The following is a 13,941-nucleotide window of genomic DNA, read 5'->3' as shown; positions in this document are numbered from 1 at the left end:
GAACTGGGAAGCTCCCCAGCTGTAACAGAGTGCTGCTACCTGTGACTAGCAGCTGGTGACGTGACGTTGCGAGGCAAGGAGTGCATGCCGTGGCCAGCGAGCGTGGCCGTCTAATGGGTCCCCTTTATGGGACGCGCCTGGTCCCTCCGTGCCTCTCCCCAGCGTGCAAGGCAGGGCACCGGACATCCCCAGGGTGCAAGACTGGCCCTGCGCCTGAGTTTGCTGGAACCACGGGTTCAAACCCACATCTGTTACCACGTGCCTTGCAAAGCCTCCTGATGTTGTCCTATCTCTCTAGATCTGTGCAGGCAGGCCTTTTAGCTGTAGCCCTTCCCAATTCATTTGTGGTGGAAATAATACTTCATAGATAATGCTATGTTACATAGCAGCAGTGCTGATGCCTGAACACATGCTCATTTTCAATGTCTCGGATTTTTGAAAAGGACCAGAAATTAATATCTTCTTTTGTTTAAAACTTATTTTAATCAACACTTCAGATGTTGAAAAAGACAAAAAGGAAATTAATGTTTAATTGGGAAGTAATTTCACTTTTGACAAAAATAAATATACTGAAACCCAAGTTTTGGTCAGCTTCTGACATACATGTTATAGTAAAATAAGAAGTGGATACAGAAATGGATTTGAGGATTGATGTTGTTCTTTGCATTTTCAGTCATTTGTCTACAACTCCCACATTTGGGATCAACACTTTCAAGAACTATTTGTTGATTTTTCTGAAAGTAATTATGTGAGGATTTATCTTTTGAAATATAACACAGCTTGTTCAGCCTCTTAAACCAATAAAACCTAAAAGCATTTTTCTAATTTTAACTGCAAGGTGTTAACACTTAACACTGAATCTTGAGAAAACCATCTTGACTTTGAATTCTATTGACTTACGGAATGATCTGCTCAGGGGAATGGTAGATGATACACTAGCAAAAAAGGCACTTTAACTTAATAGCCTCCAACTGCAATTAAAAGGTGTCTGCATTTATAAGATTCCTGAAAAGCCTGTAAATAATCCAGTTTGTTTTTGTATTTAGATGACTTTAAGCCTGCATCTATTGATATGTCCTGTGAAGGAGACCTTGAAGTTGGCAAAGGTGAACAGGTGACAATAACACTGCCAAATATTGAGGTGAGCGGGGTGGCTGAAGAGTGGCAGGCCTAAGGGAATAATTTATTTTGTTTTCATAAGTATATACTGAATATAGAAGGATATGAAGTTTCAGTACTGTTTCAGAGCTGCTTGTGTGATTTTTTTTTTTTTTTTTTTTATTAAGAGTAGAAAAACAATTGCTCTAAGAATGTAAAATTACAAAAGACCTAAAGGTTAAACAGCTGCGCTGTAACTTTAAGTGTATTCACCGCATTGGAAATATGCTGTAGGATGACCCAGAAGTGTTGCGTACACAGAGAAGCTTCATTTCAATGTTGGCAGTGCAGGTTACCCTTGGTATTTACTGCTCTAGTGCAGTCCTAAAGCAGGAAAGACTGGAAAGGGAAAATTTACTACCTGCCATGCTTTATTGCTCTGCTGATATGGTAACTGAAACCCCTTTTGGTAAAAGGAGTCCTACAGTGAGCACACTCTCATTGGGAAGTAAACATTTAATCAGTTTCAAACTAAGCTAAACTGGGTGAAATCCCATTCCAGTCAGTCACCAGCTGCTTCTGGTCATGGTTACTGTGAATCTAATTTAAATTAACTGATAACATTTTTAAAGGCTAGAAATGATCACTTATAGTGAACTTGTCATGACTGTGATGGATTGCTGTTTCTAAGAAAAAAATGACTAGAGTAGTAACACTTACTAAACTTCTGATTTAACAGGGCTCAACTCCACCGGTGACTGTGTTCAAGGGCTCAAAGAAGCCTTACCTAAAAGAATGTATCTTAATTATCAATCATGACACTGGAGAATGTCGCCTAGAGAAACTTAGTAGCAACATCACTGTGAAAAAAACCAGGTGGGTGATTTACAGGAGAAACAACTGTGCTTTACTCATTGTGAAAATCGATTTGTTAATAAGTCTAAATTGAGATACATAACTACCCATTACTATTTTTAGCAAAATATCATTTTTAGAAAGTAGCTGGCTTTGTTCAGTAGAGTGAAAAGCCTGCTTTCTGAGCACACTGACTTCACAGCTTTCGAGTCTTGGCTGGAAGAAGAAACGGGAATGTTTGGGTTTTTTTAACTAAAAACCGTCACATTGTTGAAAGAGATGGTAACTATTTTCTGATGAGTTTAGAGGGGGGAAAAATCTGTTTGGAAAGTACCTTGCCTACTGTCTTCTGACTTTTAAAAGAGAAAATAAAAAAAAGATAATTTCTGTGACATGTTTCAGTAATATTAATGGCTTGTTTTTCTCATACCAAGTTTTTGAGTATTTTTTTTTTTCTGCTGCTGAGTCCATATAAGTAATGTCCAGCAGAATTATTATTAAGTGATCCTGGGTAGCCAGGTATAAAAACAAATCAACTGACAAAGGGTTAAAAAGTTATTGGCACTGTATTAAAAAACAATTTTTAATACATCTGTATATAATTATATGCCAATATAATAACGTACCTAGAAATCTAATGATGCTATTTAGAAAGGCATGACAAATAATTCCACAACTTAAGGTACTGCATCCCCTGTATTCTTGCCTTTTTCCTTGCATCTGGTACTTCTATAGTAAAGTAAAAATCTTTTGCTTTTACACACAGAGCTGAAGGCAGCAGTAAAGTCCAGTCTCGCATAGAGCAGCAACAGCAGCAAATGCGAAATGCAACTAAGGTTCCAAACAATGTTAAAAATTCTCCACCAAAAGAAAAGATGTTTCCATCTTCTCCTATGGATGATATTGAACGAGGTGAGCTCCACTGTCACGTGGGTTTTAGAAACTTTGCTCTTCACTAGCAACTAGTTTTTAAGAGCCAAGTTTTTTTGTTTGTGTGGTTTTTGGTGTTTTTTTTTTTAGTTTTTTTTAGATTCACACTAGAAGCTAATTATGTAAGCACTTTACCCTCATATGGAAATGACCACTCTGGCTCAAGAGGTAACAAAGCAGTATTTGAGACTTGCTAAGGTAAAAAAAATCAGATGAACCATTAGGCTTAATAATGCCAAGGGTCTCACTGCTCTCTCTCCTCGATTCAGTCTTCCACTGCTACTTTAATCAAGTATATAGTTGTACTGGAACCAACTGAGTCACTTCCATTTTGACATCACTTCTCATTCTTTCTCTGCACTCAGCCAACATATAGGTTACGGTGCTTTACAACTCAAAATAAGTTTTAAATTACTGGATAAGACCTGTGAAAGATGAGGTTCCAATGAAAAAGACAGCTAAAAACTTGCATAAATCAACCCTTGAACAGTGCTATGTACTGTATTTTTGAGAGACTCTGGTTTGGTGTGACACTCCTATTTCACTTAATAGGAGACCTTATTTCCTTTTGGAGGACAAGGAAGATGGCAGGTGGTAATTACTTGCTACAGAAATGCTGACAGGTGGCAGTTTCATTGACTGGAATTGACATCTGCCTCCCAAGATGTTCTGAATTCCCTTAAACAGATTTTTTTTTTTTTTAAGATGTGTCATTATGAAGGGGTTTTTTTTTTCCATTTTGGTTTTAAACTCTGACCAGAAACCTATACTACAGAACAGTACTAGAATACATCTGAGGTTGCAAAGAAGAAAGAGTACCTGAGCACATGGAATAAAATGATGCTTTTTCTTGGTGGTCTGTTGTTTTGGGGAGAGTGGTGGTTTCAAACATATTGTAAGTCACCAAAGTGGCTGCGAACATGTATCATTCTTGTGTAGTGCCAGTCCAATTTCAGTACTACTAAAGAATGCAGAATAATTGACAAATAGGGATTGTAAGGACCTTTTAAAGTCATCTTGTCTGTCCTTCTGTCCTAAGGTCAGATTTCTGACATAATTTTTTAACCTGTTCTTAAAGCCTTCCAGTGACAGATCTTCTATTCTCTCTGGCAATCCATTCCAGGGCTTTGCTCTCCTTACTGTTCAGGTTCTTCCTAATAAATAATCTGACAGTAAGCCTATTACTACTTTCATATTTATCATGCAAGTATAGGCCAGATTACTCTGCTGCTTTTCAGCAGTCCTTCATGAACTTAGAAGCTGCTATGTCTTTTCCCTTCTTTATGCAAAATGGTGCCAGCTGGTTCAATCTTTCCTTAGAAGTTAAGTTTTCTAGATCCCTGATTCATTGTCACTCTCCTTCACTATCTTACAATGGAGTATAGTAAATACTATTACTAAATGCATTTACTGTTTCACCTAAGGTTTTATCAGTGCTGAGTTGAGCAAGAAGACTGTCTTATAGGCACTATTCATCTTTATACACAAAGACCAAATAGTATCACGTCCCAGAGTAATGCTTGGCGTTTCCACAACAGCACGGTGTGGTAGAACTATGCGTAGTGATCCACTGTAACTCACAGACTCTTCAGAAGTGTTGCCTTCTTAATCGTTCTTCATCCTGTGGTTGTGTAACTGACTATTCCTGCTTAAGTACACTACCTTGAACTTGTTACTGACTTTGTTTTCTTGGGTGGGGGAAAGATCACTCTACCTTTCTACTCTAGTATACGTACAATTTCTTCACTGTTTGAAAATACTTAATTTAAGTTTTGTCAGATTAAATTATGTCAAAATTCAAGACAGAGATCTTATTCCTCAGATTTCGGTATTAACTGTTAGCCTTTCACTTAAAATTTTTCTCTTATTAGATATCGGTGAGAGCAGGGAGGAAGTGGAATTAAGTGCATAGGACTTGAGTGGTATCTTTCAGTTAGCTTACAGCTCCAGATGTGTGGTAGATCGGTTGTTTCTTTGGCATTTCATCTCTAGAATTAATTTTGAAATTACTTCTTGATCGTTCTGCTAGCTGCATCCTAATTTTTGCCTTAGCTTTTCTGTTGTCTTTTCTGTCCTTAAGCTGTTCTCTTATACATGGCCTTAGTAACAGAAGGATGCTTCCATTTCCCGCCCCCCCCTTCTCTTATGTTTAAGTCAGCCAGTATGGTCTTTTATTGTACTTTCTGTTCTTCCTTGGCATTGGATTAGTTTGTCTTTGTAGCCATAGCCACATTATTTCAGGTGCCATTTTTCCTGAACACCATTTTCCTTTAGACTGGCCTTTGATAAGGCTGACTGGCCTAAGTACCTTTCCTTAGAGTGGCCTTTGACTCATTGGAATTGGAAGGCTTCATGGAAGTTTGTGTTGAAGCTTCTCCCTTCCTCTCTTAAGCTCTGAGCCATCTTGCATCTTAGTGACTTTCGTCTTCAACCTGTTCTTCTGTATTGGGTAAATTTGAAGTGAGATGAGCCACTCTCCTGCTTGCTTTTTATGTCTGCTATATCAAAGCTGTTCCTGAAGTATTCAAAGTGCTTGTAAGACCATCTTAACAAATGTCTGGGTAGTTACAATCTTGTACAGTGATGAACTTCTGCACTCTGGGTAACTCCTCAAGATTCAGTGGTCTGTTTCAGACTTGTGCTTCAGCAGCACCCCTATTTTGCACACTTATTATGTGTACTCTTTCTGCAAAACTTAACTTCCTCTGTATGTTGGAGTTTGGCTAGCATATACCAAAAATGCATACTGTGCAGCATGATCTATCCAGTCATACTCTCCTAAATATTATTGTAGTCAGGTGAGAATGCAAGTTGGTTGAGTCAGTTTGATCTGTTAATTTCCAGTATTTCTTGTCTACCTCATGGTGTTCTAGCTTTCTTCCTGCCTCCAAATCTATAAAGAGAACAAGGATTTGGTGAAAACTTCCTAATAGTAATGGTTGCATATTCTTCATGCTTAACCTGGTTTTGAGCAAAATGTCACATAGTCCAAACAAGTGTATGATTGTAATGCTGAACTGCTGGCAGGCATTTTGGGTGCAGCTGCAGACATCTTATGGCTAACTTATCTGTATGATTTGTAACTGCAGTTTTTAGTCAGTGAAAGGCATCTTTGGGGATGCTGAGAGAAATACAGAAGAGTTGCTAGTTGCACAAATTAAAGGCTATGTGGGACGCACTACCCTGTGGAATGTGGGGTTAGCATTTGGGTTCACAGTCACCCTTTTTCTAATGCTTGGCTTGAAAGGGAGAAAGTGCCCAAACTACAAGAGAAGAAAACCACATGATAGGTTGGATGCTTGCTTGTGCCCTTTTCTTTGTTCTGGAGAGTTTTGGTGGTTTTGGTTTGTTTGGTTTGGTTTTTTTAGTTGCTATAACGTGTGTACCTGATTTCTGTTGTTGATTTTTTCCTTTTTATTACTTTTTTCCTCCTTCTTATATTTCAGTTATGATTAATGTTAACTAAGAAACAAATCATATTGTTTGCAGAGCTAAAAGCAGAAGCCAGTATCATGGACCAGCTGAGTAGCTCTGACAGTTCATCTGACTCTAAAAGTTCTTCGTCCTCTTCATCAAGTAGTGAAAATAGTTCTAGCGATTCTGAAGACGAGGAAACGAAGCCCTCTCTTCCTATATCAATGCCATATTTGCAGCCACAGCCTACTGTGTCTGCCACACCACAACAGGCTGTCCCTGACAAAGATGCCAGTCATAACAGATCCCAAGAGAGCAGTGGTCATATGATGAATACACTACGTAAGTACAAAGGCTGTTCTTTTCTTAGTGCACAATTCCAGACATCAAGATTCTGAAAGGAAACCATATTGTTTTTAAGTATGTCTCTGTTATAATTAAAACTGTGGGAAGTGATGCTAGGGTTTGATTGTTCAGCAGCGGTCTGAATTAGATGCTGGGCTAGAAGCTTCTTGGTCCCCAGTGTTATTAAATTAAAGCTGATGCAGTTGAAAATACTCCCTAAGCTCTTCTGGCTTCCTCCTAGTTATATACATTGGGACTGGAGAACAGTAATTTTGCATTGAAAATACTTGAACTAACAGGGCACTCCCAAAACATATGCTTAAATTTCTTGGGTAGAACTATGGGAAAGATACTATACTGGCAATACTCTGAATTACAGAAGAGATGGTATATTCTTAGCTACTATTATTCGTGGCACTGTTCCACTGGACAACATGGCAAAACTGTCCTTTGCATATAAGGAAGGAGGCGATTTGCTTTCAGGTGATACTATCTTACTCCACCCATTCAGGCAACTAAAAATGTAATTTGAAGAGTAGCTGTGATATTCTTCAAGACCTGGTTGCTGCGCAGCCTGGAATTGAATGCTCAGTGTATTCAAAAAAGGAGAGTTTGGACAGAAAAAAACCCAGTAGGTAGAGAATCTTAAGTTTGCTACCTAAATAGCAGGAGTATTCAGACATAGAAGTGAGTATTCAGCTATGGTGACTCTTCATTTTTAATTAGGTGCTTAGCTGCAGGCTCCTGGTTTGAGGAGATTCCCATCAACGCTGGTTTGCAGCCTAAGATCTTTAAGGTTTATCATTTATATGTAAACTTGTTATACTGAAATTTTTAGACTCTGGTAGATCTACTTTTTTTTCAGTACTTAATGGATAACATGAACAGGTTTTTTTTGTAGCTAGTATTTTAAATACTTAATTAAATATCTGTGCTGGTTATTTATGTACTGCATAAGATCATATGTACAGATAAAATCAGACTGAAAAGTCCTGTGACTTCGTGTGCAAAGGATTAAATGCTGCTTTCATTTTACTGTCACTGTAGAGAACAATGTCTTCATGTTTATGATTTGCGTAGCTTTAGAGTGTGCCATTTATTTCAACCCTTATTCATGAATGGGATTTCCCGTTCTTCAGCTTTAAATACAACTGTTCTGGAGACGAGATTAAGCTCTATCCCCAGTGACAGAATCCCAGCTGGCAAATCTTCCACTGAGAAGTATACTTACAAGTACAGGTGGCCAAGTCCACCAGTTCCAACAGTCATAGTGAGAAAGCACTGCTTAAAACATGACAACATCAAAACTATTACAGGGGAAGTTGGTGGCTTGATGGTGCTCGAGAACCACATTGACAGGTAGAACCTCTGTCTGTAGCATCAAACCTTGGGCTTGACTATCTGAGGTTGCCTAGACCTTTAGCTTAATCCCATTTACTTCTGTTATGGTTACAGGTCTATTTACTGCTTAAAGCGATTCTGTCCCCAACTTAACAGTTAAAACTTAAAATACACTTAAAATACATTTCAACTAGACAAAGATCAAAAATGTTACTTTCAAGGAGAATGTGTTTCTCTAGCTCCCTTGCTGAGGGAATTTGGCAGGAGAATGAAACCTGGAGAAACTAAATGGATAGCACATGGTTCTAGCTTGAATGGCATGAGTTCTCAGTTGAGGTCCTGTACAGTCATTTCTTACATCTCAAATAATGTTTTACAAAAAATAAAACATTGAATCAACAAATGTCAGCACAAGCTGTTTGCTTGTCTAATCCTGTTTTGAGGTTTGACCATGCTTATGTGCATGACTAGTTTTGTGCACCTCTGTAAAATTGGGGCCATACTAGGTAATTAGTGAAGTTTTCCTTTGGCTTGCTGTGTGCAGGCAGAACGCTGGGGGAAGGCTTGTAGAGCAGAGTTTCATCTTGCATGCAGAAATCATACAACTGAGGTTTTGTGGAACTTGGAAAACACAGGAGGTGGTGTCTAGAGCATGGTAACCAAATACTTGTCAGATGTACATAATCTACCTTTTCGGGAATCCAGGGCTCAAGACTGCCCCTCACCCCCAAAATACTGCTTCTTCCCCTTTTACCTTCAGAAGCTGATTATATAGGTTCACAACTTGCCTTATAACAAAGTTTGTGAATGATGGCACTAATGAAATTGTTCTTCATAAATATTTTATCATCTGTTGCTTTATGTCCACTTTTTGTTTAAACAAAGTTATGTTCAATAAAGTAACTTTCCAAAGAAAGACCAGCATAGACCAGGCTATTCTGATGCCTTGTGCTATGTACAAGTATTCAGCACAACTTCACTTCTTTTGATACTTGGTGCTGGTACAAGCAGCTAGTCATGAAATAATTTTCCCTTGTATTAGTTTGGTGTTGGTGTGACCACAAAGATCTGTGAAACACAGGTCACTCCTATGAGTTTCCCCATCCCCTATAACTCGCAAGAATTCAATTGAATGTATTATAGTCACTGATATAAAAGTTTAGGAAATGTCGTAATTTGCAGTGCAATCTGTTTCCTCAATTAATATTGCTAATAAGCAATTGGCACTGTGAAAACATAATTCAACAGTTTTCCCCACTTTATTGCTGCCTTCAAAGTACAATAGAGTCTAGATGTTTCTTCAGAGTCCTAGTTAAATGAACTTTCCATTCTTGCACCAAACCCATCTGAAAACTACCAACTCTAGTCTGTGTTATTTTGCCATCTCTCTGAAGGTGTTTTTTGGAGGTAGGGTATAAAAATGGGGCAGAAAGTTTTCCCTGAAGTAAATCCTAATGCATTATTTCTGACTCTGGAACTTGGAGTTCTTGCTTTTCCCATCTGCTGGTTTTCACAAGCACTGGTATTTTTGGCTGGTGTTATAGGGTTTGTGTAATTTCTACTAACTATGTTGAAATAACTTTTGAAGGCTGCAGAATCACTATTTGGAGGGTTATCATCTTGTTCGTACTCCCAGTCCTCTCCTAAAGTAGGTAGTGCATAACAGGGCTGGGATTTCTAAGAATTCACTGTAAGTTTTCCTTTGAGTGACTAATGCCATTCTCTGCCTTGAAATATTATTTCTCAGGATAATATATTGTCCTGAATAATTATTGACAAATTACTTGATTTTGTTCTTTCAAAATTGCTTTTTTAATTTATATTAAAACAATACTGCTGTAAATGTTGTCTCTATATAGAGGACTGGAAAAAATTTGTCTACAGTAATGCTTTAAAGATTGCTGGAAACAGCCATCTTCACTATTCTTCTCTTATATGAAGTGTTTTCTGTTTTGTTGCAGAGAACCATGTACCACTTTCTAAGCATTAATGATGACATAGTGGAAAAACAAAGAAAGGCTAAATGCAGCCATGTTAAAGCTTCGGTGTTCTGGCAGAAATGATATGCCTGATAACAAAAGATCCAATCTGAGTGTCTTGTTGGGTTTACCCTCTTGAGGATACTTTTTTACCCATCTGCAAAAGTGATCTGTGAAGGGTGCTGCAGCTGAGGAAAGGACATGTGAAAATAGTGTGCTTACTCAGTTTCAGTGATTTCCACCCCCCGCCCTTCACTTCTTAGGCCTTTTCTGCACAACCTGAGATGCATTCCTTTTTTTTTTTAATGGCTGTTTGGCTAGGGAGGTGTGAATAAAAGCATACTAGTTGGAACAAATTCTTACAAATGCGTGGGAAGTTGCTAGATATGATGTAGATTCTGTATAGCATGCTGCTGTATTTTTTGCTAGTTATCTGTCATCCTGGAAAGATTACCTCTCTCCCACCCCCTAAGCTTATGGACATCCATTGCAAGCACAATGTAGTCTCTCTTCTTACTTCCCCATTTTGAAATATATATAGCCACCAAATTAAAGTGCTCTGTAAAATTTCTTTTGATGTTTTGTTTGTTCACTTGTTCCAAAACCTGTTTGAAATAGTAGGTCACTGATACATCTTTAAATGGTACATCAAAGAGCTGCTCTTCTTGATTGAGACACCACTTTGTTTTCAAGCACAGCTGAGTAGCATTCAGATGTGTTTCAAAAAAACCAACAACTCGTTTTTAACAAAACTGCATTCACCAGCAGTTTTCCCACTTATGAAGCATGAAAATGTGGGTGGCAAAGATAGCTAGGTGTTGTCTTTTGTGATCTGGTGATATTAGATAAATGCAGTTGTGGCCAATAAGCTGATGGCTTCCTTGCCAAGTTTTTAAAATTGTAGAAAAGTGATCTCTCTAAGGTTCTGTCACTGGGGAGTTTGGTTCTACACCTATTTATTCTCTTACCATAGAATAGTTAGGGTTAGAAGGGACCTTTAAAGATCATCTAGTCCAACCTTCCCTGACCTGTTTGGTATTAGTTTTTGTAAGCCTTTAATTGGGAAAGGGAATGTCTTGAAAGAAGAGAAGTATTTCCTTGAAAATGACTAATATGATGACTCTCTTTCTTCTAGGAAATGACTTGCAGCTGAGTGAATCTGGAAGCGATAGTGATGACTGAACAAATAATTGGCCTTAAATGTATCACCGTTTTTGCTAAATATGTCTTAGCATCTGTTTTGCACTAAGATTAGATTACCAGAGACTGGAATGAATGTCCTCGATTTTGATAATAGACATCCTAATTTTCTACTGACACATCATGTCTATAATACAGCAGCATTGATATCCTGTCAGTGCTATGGTTATGTGTTTATCTTTCAAATTACTGTATTTACAGTAAAATTGTATATGATCTGATTTTGATTATTTTTGCCTCAGCCACCTGTTTTACTTGAAACTGATTTGTAACAGCTAGTTACTTTATATAAATAGTTATGGAATGGAGAAATTTCTGATATTTATGGAGGCAAGTTTCCTTCCTATCATTTAAATGCTGAATGCTGATCTCACAACTTTTACTGGGAGGGAGTGAAAGGGAGAACAACTAAATGAGGTCTGCTGTGTCAGCTACGCTTTTTGTTCAGTTCACAGTTCATACCTTTAAGGAAACTGCTGAATAATGTGGTCCACTAGTGCAGTTACAGTTTACAATTGTTCAACACATTGCTGAATTCTTAATTTCATTGTATTATAGGACTTTATATTTGAGCCTCAAGATTCCTAAGGGAACCTGTCTTTTCTCTGCCTTTTTTATGTAACTTGAATAGGCTGGTCTTTTTACAACCTTTTTGTATCTAAATTTAGCTGACTGCAGAGATGGCAATTAATTTCCTTCATTTAATTCTGTAACGGAAATCAGAAAATTTCTTTGTAGGAGTATAAAAGTAATTTAATAAAGCAATATTTATCATTTTCATGCATCTGATTCTGTTTTTACTGGTTAAGAATGCCACTTTCTACTTATAGTAGTCATGCCAGTGAAAGCGTCATGCAAAGAAATAGAAAGCAGAGAAGTGGTAGCTAATACAGACTCGCCACCCAGCCGCAGGACTTGGGTGTTTATCGCTTTTGCCTACATCGAGACAAGCCCTCATAAGAGCTCACCAAAAGTTTATGGCGGTGCTAGTGTACTGATGAATATTTGCACAGATTACATCCAAATGCCATTGGTAAGTGATACTGTGTTAGACAAGAAAAGGTGTTTGCCTAGCCTTATTTTTTTCCTCATTTGAACTTATATTTCAAGACCTGAAGAACTGCAGGTAGGAGTCCAAATTTCATCCTGTAGCTTACTACTGAAGAGTTTTGTAACTAGCAGTAGCGAATGTCTGTAGGATGAATTCTGATGAGATAAATCTGTTGAGTCTTGCACAGAAGTCTCCTTTGCTAGATTGCAGTGATTGAATCGCAGCTCTGTGTCTAAACTGTGAGGATTGAGTTCTATATGTAAGCCTGAATGTGCAGACATGAAAAAACGCACACTCAGTACATGTATACAATAGATGGTACTAGACTAGCATATTCTCCCAACGTGCTGCGAGTATCAGCCCATGCTTACCTCTAGACAGATTAAGAATGCCCCTCACATTGGTACCACCAGGCAGAAATGAAATATTGGAAATTCTGCGTTCTGATGCTTCCCCACCTTGCACTCTGTATCCCCATCTGTGGCATTGGTCCATGCTCTGCACCAGGTAACAGCTTTCTAGTCTCCCAGCTTCCTAAAGTTGGTATCATAAGAAGCAAAACATTTTCTTTTTTATACTCAAAGGAAAAAGCTCAAGTTAGTAACCATGGGCAAAGGGGTCTTTGAGAAGAAAAGGGCCAATGAGCAACCTTGAGGAAGGATGCTATGTAATAACCACCATAAGATACTTGGAACTTTCTCAAGGGAGAGGGTACTGAGTTCTCTGACGGATCATTACTGTTGGTATGGGAACTCTAGCAGAGTACTTGGTTCTTGGCACCTGCTGCTAAAAAAGTCTGCTAGGGCGATGTGAGGAGCTGAGATGTTGCAGGTAACCTTAAGACTAAGGAGCAGCCCTGTGTGCTAAACAGAAGGGGGTGCATGATAAAGCAGTGTCCTGAGCTGAAATGTCCTTTTTTTGCTTGCCCCCAGTGGTTTATTTGCATCAAAGCCCTCCTTTAGGCCAATGCTAAATTCTAACTCTAGCTAGAATGCCGCTTGCTGGTTTTTCTGAATAATGGTGAATTCAGGGTGTATGGGAGCGAGCAGATGTGTGGAAGCACTGACCAGACCAGGGTCTAAATCATGGAGAGTGTGTGTACTCATGGATTATAATCACTCCTTCAGCGATAAAACTGGTCAGTACAACCTAGCTGTGTCTGTATATAATTGCACTCGCATGTATACAAGTGCTTAAATATAGCTCTGGGAGTAAAGCAGATTTCCAGGTTCCTGAGTCTCAGGACTGTAACTAAGCCTCTGCTACCTTTAGGATTTGATCTTTGGGTTGAAAGCTTTCTAGGATGGGAAGAGTCTCAGTTAAGCTTTTGTACAGCACGTAGTACAAAGTGATTAGTGGCCAGCCAGGCACTACCCAGTATAAATAAGTTTGTGACCTAGATGGATATACTCTGTCAAATGCACAGTTGTGATAATTCAGGAAAGGTTCCCTTTAAATATCAAGACAGGAGATAAGATTCTGAAACAGAGTTCCTATAGAGGTAAGGGAAAAAAGATAACAGACCTTAAATATGTGAAGAAAAAAGCACTGTATGCTGGTTCCTGCCCAAATGTATGTGATCTGACTCCCCTTCTCCATGTAAGTGTCAAATATAGGCAAGTGAGCTAAAGAGCTTGCTTGGGCCTGTCATCATACCGAGGGGATTGGCTTGCATCTCATTTGTGACTTGCTGGGGGTATTTCCTCCCCTAAGGCTTGGTTTGTGTGC

General features: G+C 38.5%; 1 protein-coding gene across 1 annotated transcript; it reads left to right on the top strand.

Moving 5' to 3' along the window:
* Positions 1 to 1,052: 1,052 nt before the first annotated feature.
* EAF2 (ELL associated factor 2) lies at positions 1,053 to 11,937 on the top strand. Its single transcript, XM_009585463.1, has 5 exons — positions 1,053 to 1,141; positions 1,838 to 1,974; positions 2,720 to 2,865; positions 6,373 to 6,639; positions 11,098 to 11,937. The coding sequence occupies exons 1-5, from the start codon at positions 1,073 to 1,075 to the stop codon at positions 11,142 to 11,144; spliced, it is 666 nt and encodes a 221-aa protein (XP_009583758.1). The 5' UTR covers positions 1,053 to 1,072; the 3' UTR covers positions 11,145 to 11,937.
* Positions 11,938 to 13,941: the final 2,004 nt, after the last annotated feature.

This window comes from Fulmarus glacialis, unplaced genomic scaffold, assembly GCF_000690835.1.
Source record: "Fulmarus glacialis isolate BGI_N327 unplaced genomic scaffold, ASM69083v1 scaffold11269, whole genome shotgun sequence".
Taxonomy (NCBI): domain Eukaryota; kingdom Metazoa; phylum Chordata; class Aves; order Procellariiformes; family Procellariidae; genus Fulmarus; species Fulmarus glacialis.
This window is presented reverse-complemented; position numbering and strand designations above follow the sequence as displayed.

Coding starts and splice junctions, on each gene's coding strand:
- EAF2 (XM_009585463.1), top strand. CDS start 1,073: ATGTCCTGTGAAGGAGACCTTGAAGTTGGCAAAGGTGAACAGGTGACA. Junction 1,142..1,837: donor TAACACTGCCAAATATTGAG/GTGAGCGGGGTG, acceptor CTGATTTAACAG/GGCTCAACTCCACCGGTGAC. Junction 6,640..11,097: donor TCATATGATGAATACACTAC/GTAAGTACAAAG, acceptor TCTTTCTTCTAG/GAAATGACTTGCAGCTGAGT.